Source organism: Rana temporaria, chromosome 7, assembly GCF_905171775.1.
Source record: "Rana temporaria chromosome 7, aRanTem1.1, whole genome shotgun sequence".
NCBI classification, from domain to species: Eukaryota; Metazoa; Chordata; class Amphibia; order Anura; family Ranidae; genus Rana; species Rana temporaria.
In genome coordinates, this window is record NC_053495.1 from 14,368,238 (window position 1) to 14,381,348 (window position 13,111).

The 13,111-nt window shown below is 48.0% G+C and overlaps 1 protein-coding gene across 1 annotated transcript in view; it reads left to right on the forward strand.

Moving 5' to 3' along the window:
* CELSR3 (cadherin EGF LAG seven-pass G-type receptor 3) overlaps positions 1-13,111 on the forward strand; it is a 203,299-nt gene that overhangs the window by 71,741 nt on the left and 118,447 nt on the right. The window contains exon 2 of the mRNA XM_040358946.1: positions 136-774. Coding sequence (XP_040214880.1) covers positions 136-774 — 639 coding nt within the window. The remainder of the gene's footprint in view (positions 1-135; positions 775-13,111) is intronic.

Genomic DNA, 13,111 nt, shown 5'->3' on the forward strand with positions numbered 1-13,111 from the left:
AAAAATATCCAGAGGGTGTTTAAACCAACCAGAAAGGATATTTCAATTGGCCTTTAAATGTTGATGATGCTTTCTAAGTTCTCGCTTTTTACGTAAAGGATGCCGGTATGTCAAACCTTTTTCTTTCTTTTGCAGATGGGATCCATAGTGTGACGGCTCAATGTGTCCTTCGTGTTCTCATAATCACCGAGGACATGTTATCTAACAGCATCACCGTCCGCCTGGAGAACATGTCCCAAGAACGCTTTCTGTCCCCCCTCTTGACCAGCTTTTTGGAAGGAGTCGCCACTGTGTTGTCCACCCCAAAGGAAGACATCTTCATCTTCAACATCCAGAACGACACGGATGTAGAAGGATCCATCCTCAATGTCAGCTTTTCCGCTCTTGTACCGCAGGGGGATCGCTCCCAGTTCTTCAGCTCTGAGGACCTCCAGGAACAGCTCTACATGAAAAGGATGACGCTGACCTCTGCCTCCATGCTGGAGGTCCTACCCTTCGATGACAACGTCTGTCTTCGGGAACCTTGTGAAAATTACATGAAGTGTATATCTGTTCTAAAATTTGACAGCTCGGCCCCTTTCATTGCCTCCGAGTCCATCCTTTTTCGCCCTATTCACCCCATCACCGGTCTGCGCTGCCGCTGCCCTCAGGGCTTCACTGGGGATTATTGTGAAACCGAGATAAATCTCTGCTACTCCAGCCCGTGTCAAAATGGAGGAATGTGCGTCAGAACGGAAGGCGGGTACACCTGTATCTGCAAAGAACGTTTTACAGGTTAGTGCTTTTTTATCGCGTTTGCTGTTGTTATAACTACCGTATTTATCGGGGTATTGCACGCTCCAGAGTATAGCGCGCACCCCTAATTTTGACCCTAAAATCCTGTAAAAAAACACGTTATTACATTTTACTACTTACAGTTTTGGTGTCTTGCCCGGCGTCCATCGGTGGCCTCGTCCGGTCCGGCGTCCGTCTGTGGCCTCGGTGGTGTCCTCCCAGCTTCTCCCGTGCTGTCTTCATGTCGAATCCCCGCTTCCCGCGCTCAGTTTGAAGCCTCCGCCGACGTATACCGAGCGCAGTACACTCGGGTATATTCGGGCAGGCTCGGCTTCTCACGCATAAACGTCACAGAGCGTGACTACGAGCGAAGCCGAGCCTGGCTGAAGGTACCCGAGTGTACTGCGCTCGGTATATGTCGGCGCAGGCATTCAAACACGGCGCGGGAAGCGGGTATCGGCGTATATCGCGCACCCACGATTTTGCCCCGATTTTCAGGGCAAAAAAGTGCGCGGTATACGCTGATAAATATGGTATTTTAGAAAGAGGTGGGCACCAGGCTTGGGTCATGCCACCCTTGTGTCCTGTATTTTGACCAGAATTACTATTTTTTATGTGTTTGTGCAGTTTTCCAGAAAGTTCAGCACTACTTAGCTTTTAATTACAGTTCCATGGAAAGAAGTAAAGTGGTTTCCATGGCAGGGATCACCGATATGTGGCCCCCCTTTTGGCCTAATTCCTGGTGTTGTTGGGTTCTGCTTGGTTTTAGGCTCATTTCATGAACTCAAAGTGGTTTTGAGTATGTACTGTTGCTGTTAATCGAAGTGTGAACCTTTACTTCCTAAAACTTCCTGATGACTAGGGTTTGGAAGAATGGCTTCTGAATTTTACAATTATTTTTTCACCCCTGATTAAAATGATTATAGTTATTATGCCAAAAAAAGTGATATATTGCAGTTTAAAGTGGTTCTAAAGCCGTATGCCACGTACACACGGTCGGAATGTCCGACAACAAATGTTTGAGAGCTGGTTCTCAACATTTGTTGGCGGACATTCCAACAGCAAATATCCAATGGAGCCTACACACGGTCGGATTTTCCGACAACAAGCTCACATCAGGCTTGTTGTCGGAAAATCCCACTGCGTGTAGGCTCCATCGGACATTTGCTGTCGGAATTTCCGACAGCAAATGTTTGAGAGCTGGTTCTCAATTTTTCCGACAACAAAAGTTCTTGTTGTAAATTCCACGCACAAAATTCCGCACTGACTATTGAACTTCATTCAAGAGCCGCACTGACTATTGAACTTCATTCAAGAGCCGCACTGACTATTGAACTTCATTCAAGAGCCGCACTGACTATTGAACTTCATTTTTCCTGGCTCGTCGTACATGTTGTAGGTCACCGCGTTCTTGACGGTCGGAATTTCCGATAACATTTGTGTGTGTGTATGCAAGACAAGTTTGAGCCAACATTCCGTCAGAAAAAAATTCACGGTTTTGTTGTCGGAATGTCCGATCGTGTGTACGCGGCATTAGGGTTTTTTGGATTCTATGCACTAGGGCAGGGATAGGCAACCTTAAAGAGGTTGAGATCTATCTGAACAACATGGGATAAGTCATAGGGCACCGGGCGCAGTGTTGCCTTCTCACACCGGATTTAAGTCTCTAATTGCCGTGCTGCCGTGTGGCAATCAGGGATTTAAATCATGTGGTGAAGGAGGCAACATAACTCCTGGGGGCTAATGGGGGCAATACTCACCTTCAGTTCTCAGTTTTCCCCTACAGTACTGTACTTTTTTCCACCACAATAGGTCCGCAGTCTTCCAGGTTGAATAACCCATTTATCCTGACAGATTGTAGGTATACTGTAAGTACAGGGCATCATGTACCCGCTTTCTGACGGGGTGTCACTGTGGTGCCCAGCGCTCGCAGTGTAGTAATGCAAAGATGGTGAAGACGTCAGCGGTGCTGCCGCCTGCATTATTGAGCACCGTCCACTTCCAAGAGATGATCTGAAGTGGAGGAAAACCCTGTGTGTATGTGAATGACCTGAAAAACAAATAAAATACACACAGGGGTCCTCAGGGGGGTCCTGGGGGGAGGAGCCTGAAGTTGAGCTTTAAACTGTATGGTAGCTTCTTCTTTGTCCTTTGGAGCAGAAGACAACCCTGTGTGTATGTGATTGACCTGAAGAGCACATCAAATAAATTCAGGGTCCTTCCAGGTGCCCACAGGGGTCTTCAATGTGCCCACAATGGTCTTCAGTGGGGTCATGTGGGGTGAGGAGCCTGACATTGATCTGTAAACTGTATGATAGCTTCTTCTTTATCCTATGAAGAAGCAGACCGTGAGAGTATATTAATGAACCGAAAAACACCCAAAATACCCATGGGGCCCTCAAGAGACCCACAGGGGCCTTCAAGAAGGGTTTTGACGGGAGGATCCTGAAAGTGTGCTTTAAACTTTATAATAGTTTCTCCCCCACAGGGGTCCCCAAGGGGGTTTGGGGGGGAGGAGCCTGAAGTTGGGCTTTAAACTGTATGTTAGCTTCTCCTCCACAGGGTTCCTCAAGGGGGTCTCGCTAGGGAAAAGTCCAAAGTTGGGCTTTAGCCTGTATAATAGTTTCTCCACCACATGGGTCCTCATTGGGGTCCTTTGGGGGAGGAGTCTGAAGTTGGGCTTTAAACTGTATCATAGTTTCTCCCCCACAGGGGTCCTTGGGGGGGGGGGGGTGGAGCCTGAAGTTGGGATTTAAACTGTATGTTAGCTTCTCCCCCACAGGGGTGCGGAAGGTTTTTTTGGGGGAAGAAGCCTTAAATTGGGATTTAAGCTGTATAATAGTTTCTCCCCCACAGGGGTCCTCAAGGTGGTCTTAAAGGAGGAGCCTGAAGTTGGGCTTTAAACATTATGATAGTTTATCCCCCACAGGGGTGCGGAAGTTTTTTTGGGGGGAAGAAGCCCGAAATTGGGCTTTAAACTGTATAATAGTTTCTCCCCCACAGGGGTCCTCAGGGTGGTCTTGGAGGAGGAGCTTGAAGTTGGGCTTTAAACATTATGATAGTTTCTCCCCCACAGGGGTCCTTGGGGGAGGAGTCTGAAGTTGGGCTTTAAACTCTATGATAACTTGAAGGAATTGTAGACTTCAGCACAATAATTGTAGGTTTCATTCGTTGTGTTGGATTTTCCATTTCTATATTTCAGACTCCATGGCAGGGAGCTGAGTTGTGTGTCCCATTATACGAAGCCACATGGCAATGCATGCTTAAACCCACCAAGCCGCAGCTAAAATACGTCTAATTAAACTGCCAAATTCCATCCGTCACTCAATTAATTCTGCAAATTTAGCCGTTTGCTTGGCTGCGTGAAAGGATGTTTTTTTTTTTTTTCTTTTTTTTAGTTTTCTGTAAATACACATTAGAAAACAGCAGAATGTTTAACCAGGATGTGTATCTAGATTGCGTTCTCTTAAGCCGAGCTCTCCAAACAACAATGATCCTATAGCGGCAGCGGCGGAGCCCGCCTCCCCCGGGATAGGCTTCGAATCGCCGACAGTGAAGCCAACAGGTGCTGTAGCGCAATTCTCTCCTGTTTACCCACTGTTAGCCTGTTTACCTTCCTGATGCCGGAGAGCGCACAGAATTCTAAGCAGCTCCCTGGGAATCGGTCTGCCGGAGAATAGAAACGCTAAAGCAAGTCATGAAATGAATGCGCAGAGACGTCCCGGCTGGAGAACAATTGACTGGAGTTGGAGAGAAGGTAATAAAACACCTGTTTTGTTTTTTGCCTTTAACCACTTGCTTACTGGGCACATAAACCCCCTCCGTGCCCAGGCGAAATTTCAGCTTCCGGCACTGCGTCGCTTTAACTGACATTTGCGCGGTCGTGCGACGTGGCTCCCAAACAAAATTGACGTCCTTTTTTCCCCACAAATAGAGCTTTATTTTGGTGGTATTTGATCACCTCTGCGGTTTTTATTTTTTGCGCTATAAACAAAAAAAAGAGCGACAATTTTAAAAAAAAATATATATTTTTTACTTGTTGCTATAATAAATATCCCAATTAAAAAAAAATATTTTTTTTCTCAGTTAAGGCCGATACGTATTTTTCGAAGTATTTTTGTAAAAAAAAACGCAATAAGCGACTGGTTTGCGCAAAAGTTATAGGCCCTACAAAATGGGGAACAGAATTATGATTTTTTTTTTATTATTTTTTTACTAGTAATGGCGGCGATCTGCGATTTTTATTGGGACTGCGATATTGCGGCGGACGTATCGGACACTTTTGACACAAATTTGGGACCATTCACATTTATACAGCGATCAGTGCTATAAAAATGCACTAATTACTGTATAAATGTGACTGGCAGGGAAGGGGTTAACACTAGGGGGTGAGGAAGGGGTTAAATGTGTATCCTAGGTGTGTTCTAACTGTGTGGGGGGAGGGGGGTGACTGGGGGAGGTGACCGATGCTGTGTCCCTATGTACAAGGGACACAGATCGGTCTCCTCTCCTCTGACAGCACGTGGAGCTCTGTTTTTACACACAGGCCCCGTACACACGACAGAGTTTCTCGGCAGAATTCACCGAGAAACTCGGTCAAAACCCGGATTCTGCCGAGAAACTCTGACGTCTGTACAGTTTTGGCTCGATGGAGCCGCCGAGGAGCCCGACGAGAAAATAGAGAACATGTTCTCTATTTTCTCGTTGTTCTATGGGAGAAGGCGTCCCGCCGAGCTCCTCGGCGGCTTCATCCCAAAACTCGACGAGGAACTCGACGTGCCAAGCACGTCGAGTTCCTCGGCCGTGTGTACGGGGCCACAGAGCTCCACGTCCCTGCTGTGTTCCCGACGATCGCGTGTACCCGGCGGACATCGCGGCCGCCAGGTACACGCATCGGCTTCCCAGCGATGCGCCGGGACAGTGTTTACCCGCTGCGCGCCCCCCAGAGGCGCGCGCGGGTAATGCACTTTAAAAGACGTCAACTTGGCACCTGAGAGCCGCGCTGTTGATGTCTTTTGTCAATCGCGCGGGTCTTAAGTGGTTAAAGCGGATCTAAACCCATGCTTTAATGGTTTCCCAAATCGGCTACATTTAAAGCGGAACTAAACCCATCAATTTAACAGATTCACAAAAACCTTAAAGGGTCACTAAAGGAAAAAATTTTTTTTGCTGAAATGACTGTTTACAGGGCATAGAGACATAATAGTTAACTGATTCCTTTTAAAAATTATTAAAAATTGATAAAAAAACAATCATATAATGTGCCTGCAGTGTAGTTTCGTTTTTGCTGTTGTTTGCTGGTTCTCTGATGTACAGAGAGCCACTAGAGGGCAGTCAGCCAATAGAGAGCAGTGATACTTTGTCTAAAACTCCTCAGCACCAATCCAGTTTCGTTTTACACACAATAATCACATTAGTGACCACCGTGAGAAATCTCCCAGCACTGTGGTTATCAGGAAACAGGCAACCAGGAAGTGTCCAAAACAGAGAGGATTTACAGCAACATGAAAGCAAAAACGAACAATGAGGACATGAAACCAGGACTGCAGCAAGGTAAAGGAAGCTATTTAGCTAAAAAAAAAATTCCTTTAGTGACCCTTTAACATTCCCGGAAATGCTGTCACATCTGCTTGTGCTCCCAATTAAACTGTCAAACCAGCAAATGACTGGAGTCATAACTGATCACATGTGCAGCACCATGGCAACTGCAGATGAAACAGAGGCCAAGATGGCAGCTTCCTTGGCTGAAAAAAATAAGGGGGGGTTTAGTTCCGCTTTAAGGAATGCCATAAATGATAACTGGTAGGCTGCATTCACACCTCCGCGACAAGATACGCCGCGTACGCGGCGTATTTTGCCACGAGTGTGTAACTTATTTTTTTTTTCAACTCAGCCTTCCCATTGCTTTGTATGGCCGAACGCCAATGCCGAGTGAAAAAAAGGGTCCGGGACTTTTTTTCAGGCGGCAGGCGTACGGCGTCTATGAGATGTGAACCATCTCATAGACAGCAATGGGAATTCTCCCCTCCAGCGGCACGAGCGTCCGGCGTCGGGCGTTTTGTCGTGGAGGTGTGAATGGGGCCTTACTGCTGCATGTGCTCTCAACCGAACTGGCAAGCCATCAAATGGCTGGTGTCATATCTAAACGCACATGTGCAGCACCATGGCAACTGCAGATCAAACAGAGGCCAAGATGGCAGCTTTCTTGAATGTAAAGGATAGGAGGGTTTAATTCCTATTTAACCACTTAAGACCCGGACCAAAATGCAGGTAAAGGACCCGGACAGTTTTTGCGATTCGGCACTGCGTCGCTGTAACTGACAATTGCGCGGTCGTGCGACGTGGCTCCCAAACAAAATTGGCGTCCTTTTCTTCCCACAAATAGAGCTTTTCTGTATTTGAGATACGTTACGCCCGCCGAGAGATACACCATTGTATCTGAATCCGGGCCGAGATGTATGGGACCCCCTGTCAGGTTTTTATTGCTGTCTGTGTCCCCGTTTGGAAGATTCACCCCCCTCTATTTGTCCCGTTTACCGTTATCACCAAGAATGAAAGTGATAAATCCCAGCACTGGCGGGGCGCCAGCGGCGGTGCACGGCCCCCACCCGGAAAATCAGAATCGTATCTATGTACATGATTGTGTGCTGCCGGGCCCCACTGTAGCAGTAAAGCTGTAATGGTACTGCAGGGCCCAACCAACGGCAACACGCAAATTTGTGTGACGTGAGAACGCACGCACGCGATTTTGCACACGTCCCTGCAGCGCACAGATGTGAACGAGGACTTAAGGTTTCCAACATGACCAGAGAAGAGTAATGACTGCCCTGGGTCAAGTAGCTTGCTCACCTGTGCATGATTAAGGAAAAACCTTAAACCCCGTCCTGCTGGGAACACAAAGCGATCGCGGAGAAAGTCGATACGTTTAAATCTCTCCGAGAGCCGCACGCTGCCATTTATTTCTTAGAAACACCAGACATATTTAGGAACAAAAAAATATATATATATTTTTTCATTTTAAAATGCTCCTGACCTTAACCCTTCTTAAGCGCCCGGCCCTCTCAGTCTCCCGGATCCCGCCGCGTTTTGCGCTCCACTGCCGGCTCCCAGCAGAACGCGGGATTAAAGGAATGTGTTCCTCGTTGCCGAACATTTCCATTTTGATTCCTTGAGGAATGTCTTGTGGTTGAGAAAGATAAAGGATTATTAATTTAAAACCCAGGCTTGTGAGACTGACAGCACCGGCCGTATTAATGTGTTTCTCTTTCCAGTCTTTGCTCGGGCAACTTTTCAATTAACTCGTCCGCTGCCGCCCGCCCGCCGCGGCTTTGGTAGGCCTTATGAGTAGCGGGTAAATCCTGCATTGGGGTGATGTCATTTTGGAGCTGGGCCACGTTTTGGAGTTTAGGCTGTTTAAAGCACGAGCGAATAATAACAACAGGGGGGGGATGGGGGGGGGGGGATTATTTATTGCAGTGGAGTCATCCTAAAGAGGACCTGTCACCTACTAATAGAATGACCTCCAGCCTTCCCTTCAGTCTTGCACAGATGCGACGGCTATTGAAATGGCTTACTTTGATTTCACCGTACACTGTGAGCTATTCACAATGTGCATTAGAAGCTTCAGCACGCCACGTAGAACCTACCTTGAGTCCAGCATTATCTAGCCCCTCTCCCCCTGGATCACACTGCTGCCTTTATTACAAACAATGCTTTGGCTCTCTGCCCCCCCTCCCCCTGAATCACACTGCTGCCTTATACACACAGTGCTCCGGCTCTCTGCCCCCCTCCCACTGGATTACACTGCTGCCTTATACACACATACATTGTTCCAGCTCTATGCCCCCCTCCCCCTGGATTACACTACTACCTTATTCACACACACACACACACATTGCTTTGGCTCTCTGCCCCCCTCCCCCTGGATCACACTGCTGCCTTACACGCAATGCTCTGGCTCTCTGGCCCCCTCCCCCTGGATCACACTGCTGCCTTATACACACACAATGCTTCAGCTCTCTGCCCCCCTTCCCCTGGATCACACTGCTGCCTTACACACAATGCTCCGGCTCTCTGGCCCCCTCCTCCTGGATCACACTGCTGCCTTATAAGCGCACAATGCTCCAGCTCTCTGCCCCCCTTTCCCTGGATCACACTGCTGCCTTATACACACAATGCTCTGGCTCTCTGGCCCCCTCCCCCTGGATCACACTGCTGCCTTATACATACACACAATGCTCTGGCTCTCTGGCCCCCTCCACCTGGATCACACTGCTGCCTTATACACACACAATGCTTCAGCTCTCTGCCCCCCTTCCCCTGGATCACACTGCTGCCTTATACACACAATGCTCCAGGTCTCTGGCCCCCTCCTCCTGGATCACACTGCTGCCTTATACACACACAATGCTTCAGCTCTCTGCCCCCCTTCCCCTGGATCACACTGCTGCCTTATACACACAATGCTCCGGCTCTCTGGCCCCCTTCTCCTGGATCACACTGCTGCCTTATACACACACACTGCTTCAGCTCTCTGCCCCCCTTCCCCTGGATCACACTGCTGCCTTATACACACAATGCTCCGGCTCTCTGCCCCCTCCTCCTGGATCATACTGCTGCCTTATACACACACAATGCTTCAGCTCTCTGCCCCCCTTCCCCTGGATCACACTGCTGCCTTATACACACAATGCTCCGGCTCTCTGACCCCCTCCTCCTGGATCACACTGCTGCCTTATACGCACACAATTCTCCCCCTCCTTGACCCCCCCAATCACACTGCTGTCTTATACACACAATTTCTTCCGTTTTTTTGCCCCCCTCCCCCTGGATTACACTGCTGATTATACACACAATGCTCCGACTCTCTGCCCCCCTCCCCCAGATTACACTGCTGCCTTATGCACACACAATGCACCGGCTCTCTGCCCCCTCTCCCTGGATCACACTGCTGCCTTATACACACACAATGCTCCCCCTCCTTTACCCCGCCCCTGAATCTCACTTTACGCCTGAAAACGCCTTACGTAAACGGCGTATCTTTACTGCGACGGGCAAGCGTACGTTCGTGAATAGGCGTATCTCGCTGATTTACGCCTTCTAGGCGTAAATTAGCGTTCACGCCCCTAGCAGCTAGCGGAACTAGACAGCTAAGATACGACGGCGCAGGCTGTCGTATCTTAGCTACATTTAAGTGTATCTCAATTTGAGAATACACTTAAATGTACGACGGCGCAGATTCAGAGTTACGACGGCGTATCTACTGATACGCCGGCTTAACTCTTTGTGAATCTAGCTACCTGTAAACAGTCATTTAATTTGGAGGGTTTTCCTTTCACTTCCTGCTTTAGCTATGGGACAGGAAGTGGGGGGGGAAATCTCCCCAATGGGACACTGATACCTAAAAACCTGACAGGGGTTATAACCCCTCATTACTCAATCAAAAATAAAAATGTTTTGCCCTTCTGGTTTTATTATAAAGCCTCCATTTCCCAGCAAATAAAGCTGAACACATTCTAGTTGTGCGTTTTTGTTTTTCCCCTTGTGGTATTATAATGAGACAGAGACGTATAGGTGGGAGATTTGCGCGTCGCAGATCCATGGGAGCCAAGCGTAGAATGGAGAGGAGCGGAGGGTGGTCCCTTGGAGAGGACGTATCATAGTCATTGATGTCCCCGCGGACTCGCCAGCGCTCTGTTTTCTCATGCAGAAGAGAAAGATTAAACGATTTGTTTTCCCCTCGTATCTCTCCTCTGGGCGATGTGGAGGGAGATACATGTGTCTTTTAAGGGGAAATACAGCCTTCCCATTTATCAGGCATATAAGCGATTATCTCTCGCGTGGGGCCGGGTAATAAATTATTCTGCTCAGACAACAGCGCTTCCACCATGCAGGATTTATAAAGAGGACCTGTACTGCGAAAATGCCACCGATCTCTTTTCCCAATTACAGACTAATTGGGAAAAGGATGTTGTCGTATAATACGACCATTTTGTACGCTCCATCGGACAATTGTTGTCGGAGTTTCCATCAACAAATGTTGGATAGCATGCTTTAAAATTCTCTGACAACAAATGTGTGCTGTCAGATTATCCGATCGTGTGTACACAAAGTCATTGGGAGGAATTCTGCCCTATCATTGGGAGGAATTCTGCCCTATCATTGGTGTCATTGGGAGGAATTCTGCCCTATCATTGGGAAGAATTCTGCCCCATCATTGGGAAGAATTCTGCCCCATCATTGGTGTCATTGGGAGGAATTCTGCCCCATCATTGGGAAGAATTCTGCCCCATCATTGGTGTCATTGGGAGGAATTCTGCCCCATCATTGGGAAGAATTCTGCCCCATCATTGGTGTCATTGGGAGGAATTCCGCCCCATCATTGGGAAGAATTCCGCCCCATCATTGGGAGGAATTCTGCCCCATCATTGGTGTCACTGGGAGGAATTCTGCCCTATCATTGGGAGGAATTCTGCCCTATCATTGGGAGGAATTCTGTCCTGTCATTGGGAGGAATTCTGCCCTATCATTGGAAGGAATTCTGCCCTATCATTGGGAGGAATTCTGCCCTATCATTGGGAGGAATTCTGCCCTATCATTGGTGTCATTGGGAGGAATTCTGCCCTATCATTGGGAGGAATTCTGCCCTATCATTGGGAGGAATTCTGCCCTGTCATTGGGAGGAATTCTGCCCTATCATTGGGAGGAATTCTGCCCTATCATTGGGAGGAATTCTGCCCTATCATTGGTGTCTTTGGGAGGAATTCTGCCCTATCATTGGGAGGAATTCTGCCCTATCATTGGTGTCATTGGGAGGAATTCTGCCCTATCATTGGGAGGAATTCTGCCCTATCATTGGTGTCATTGGGAGGAATTCTGCCCTATCATTGGGAGGAATTCTGCCCCATCATTGGGAGGAATTCTGCCCTATCATTGGGAGGAATTCTGCCCTGTCATTGGGAGGAATTCTGCCCTATCATTGGTGTCATTGGGAGGAATTCTGCCCTATCATTGGGAGGAATTCTGCCCTATTATTGGGAGGAATTCTGCCCTATCATTGGGAGGAATTCTGCCCTATCATTGGTGTCATTGGGAGGAATTCTGCCCTATCATTGGGAGGAATTCTGCCCTATTATTGGGAGGAATTCTGCCCTATCATTGGGAGGAATTCTGCCCTATCATTGGTGTCATTGGGAGGAATTCTGCCCTATCATTGGTGTCATTGGGAGGAATTGTGCCCCATCATTGGGAAGAATTCTGCCCCATCATTGGTGTCATTGGGAGGAATTGTGCCCCATCATTGGGAAGAATTCTGCCCCATCATTGGTGTCATTGGGAGGAATTGTGCCCCATCATTGGGAAGAATTCTGCCCCATCATTGGTGTCATTGGGAGGAATTGTGCCCCATCATTGGGAAGAATTCTGCCCCATCATTGGTGTCATTGGGAGGAATTGTGCCCCATCATTGGGAAGAATTCTGCCCCATCATTGGTGTCATTGGGAGGAATTCTGCTCCATCATTGGTGCCAATGAATAAAAAAGCACCCCAAGGGCCTTAATAAAAGCAAGCAAAGGGCCACATCTGGCCCCCGGGCCGCAGTTTGGAGACCTCTGCTCTAGATGATCTCACACTGCAGATATACAGAGCGTTTTGTAGCTCAAATACACCCAACAAGCAAAATTCCATTCATTTCAATGGCCCCTGTTTACACCTGAGCATGAACAGGGGGCCATTGAAATGAATGGGATTTTGCTTGTTGAGAGTCTTTGAGCTTCGACTTCAAGCTTCAAGCGTGTGAATGGAGGGGAGATTTTCCAGGATCCTGTCATGCATATGGCAAGGCTTGCAAGCTGCACAGGCCAGCACCACGCGTCGGACGGATAGGGGGAGGGGTAAGGAAGTCGAATCATAAATCATGTTTTGTTTCCTCTTTGGCAGTCTGTGGGTTCCCTCTCTCTCTCTCTCTCTCTCTCTCTCTCTCTCTCTATATATATATATATATATATATATATATATATATATATATCCCCTCTGGCTTTACCGGCACACGCCGCACTGACATGCCAACGTTAATGAAGAAGCGTGCCTCCTCCTCCTCCTTCGCACACGAATATATTAACCTGGAGGAGGAAAGAAAAAAAAAATGGGAAGTAGCTGAACAAGATGGCTGAGGAGACGTATGAAAAATCCCGACCGCAAATCTCTCGAATTCCTGCGCAACGCCTAATTATTTGTGAGATAAGCTTAGCCGGCAATAATTAACCCCGGCTATGTGAATATGTGAAGCCAGCTGCACTTCAGTGAGCGTTTGGTATCTGGTGTACATAGAAGATCTCC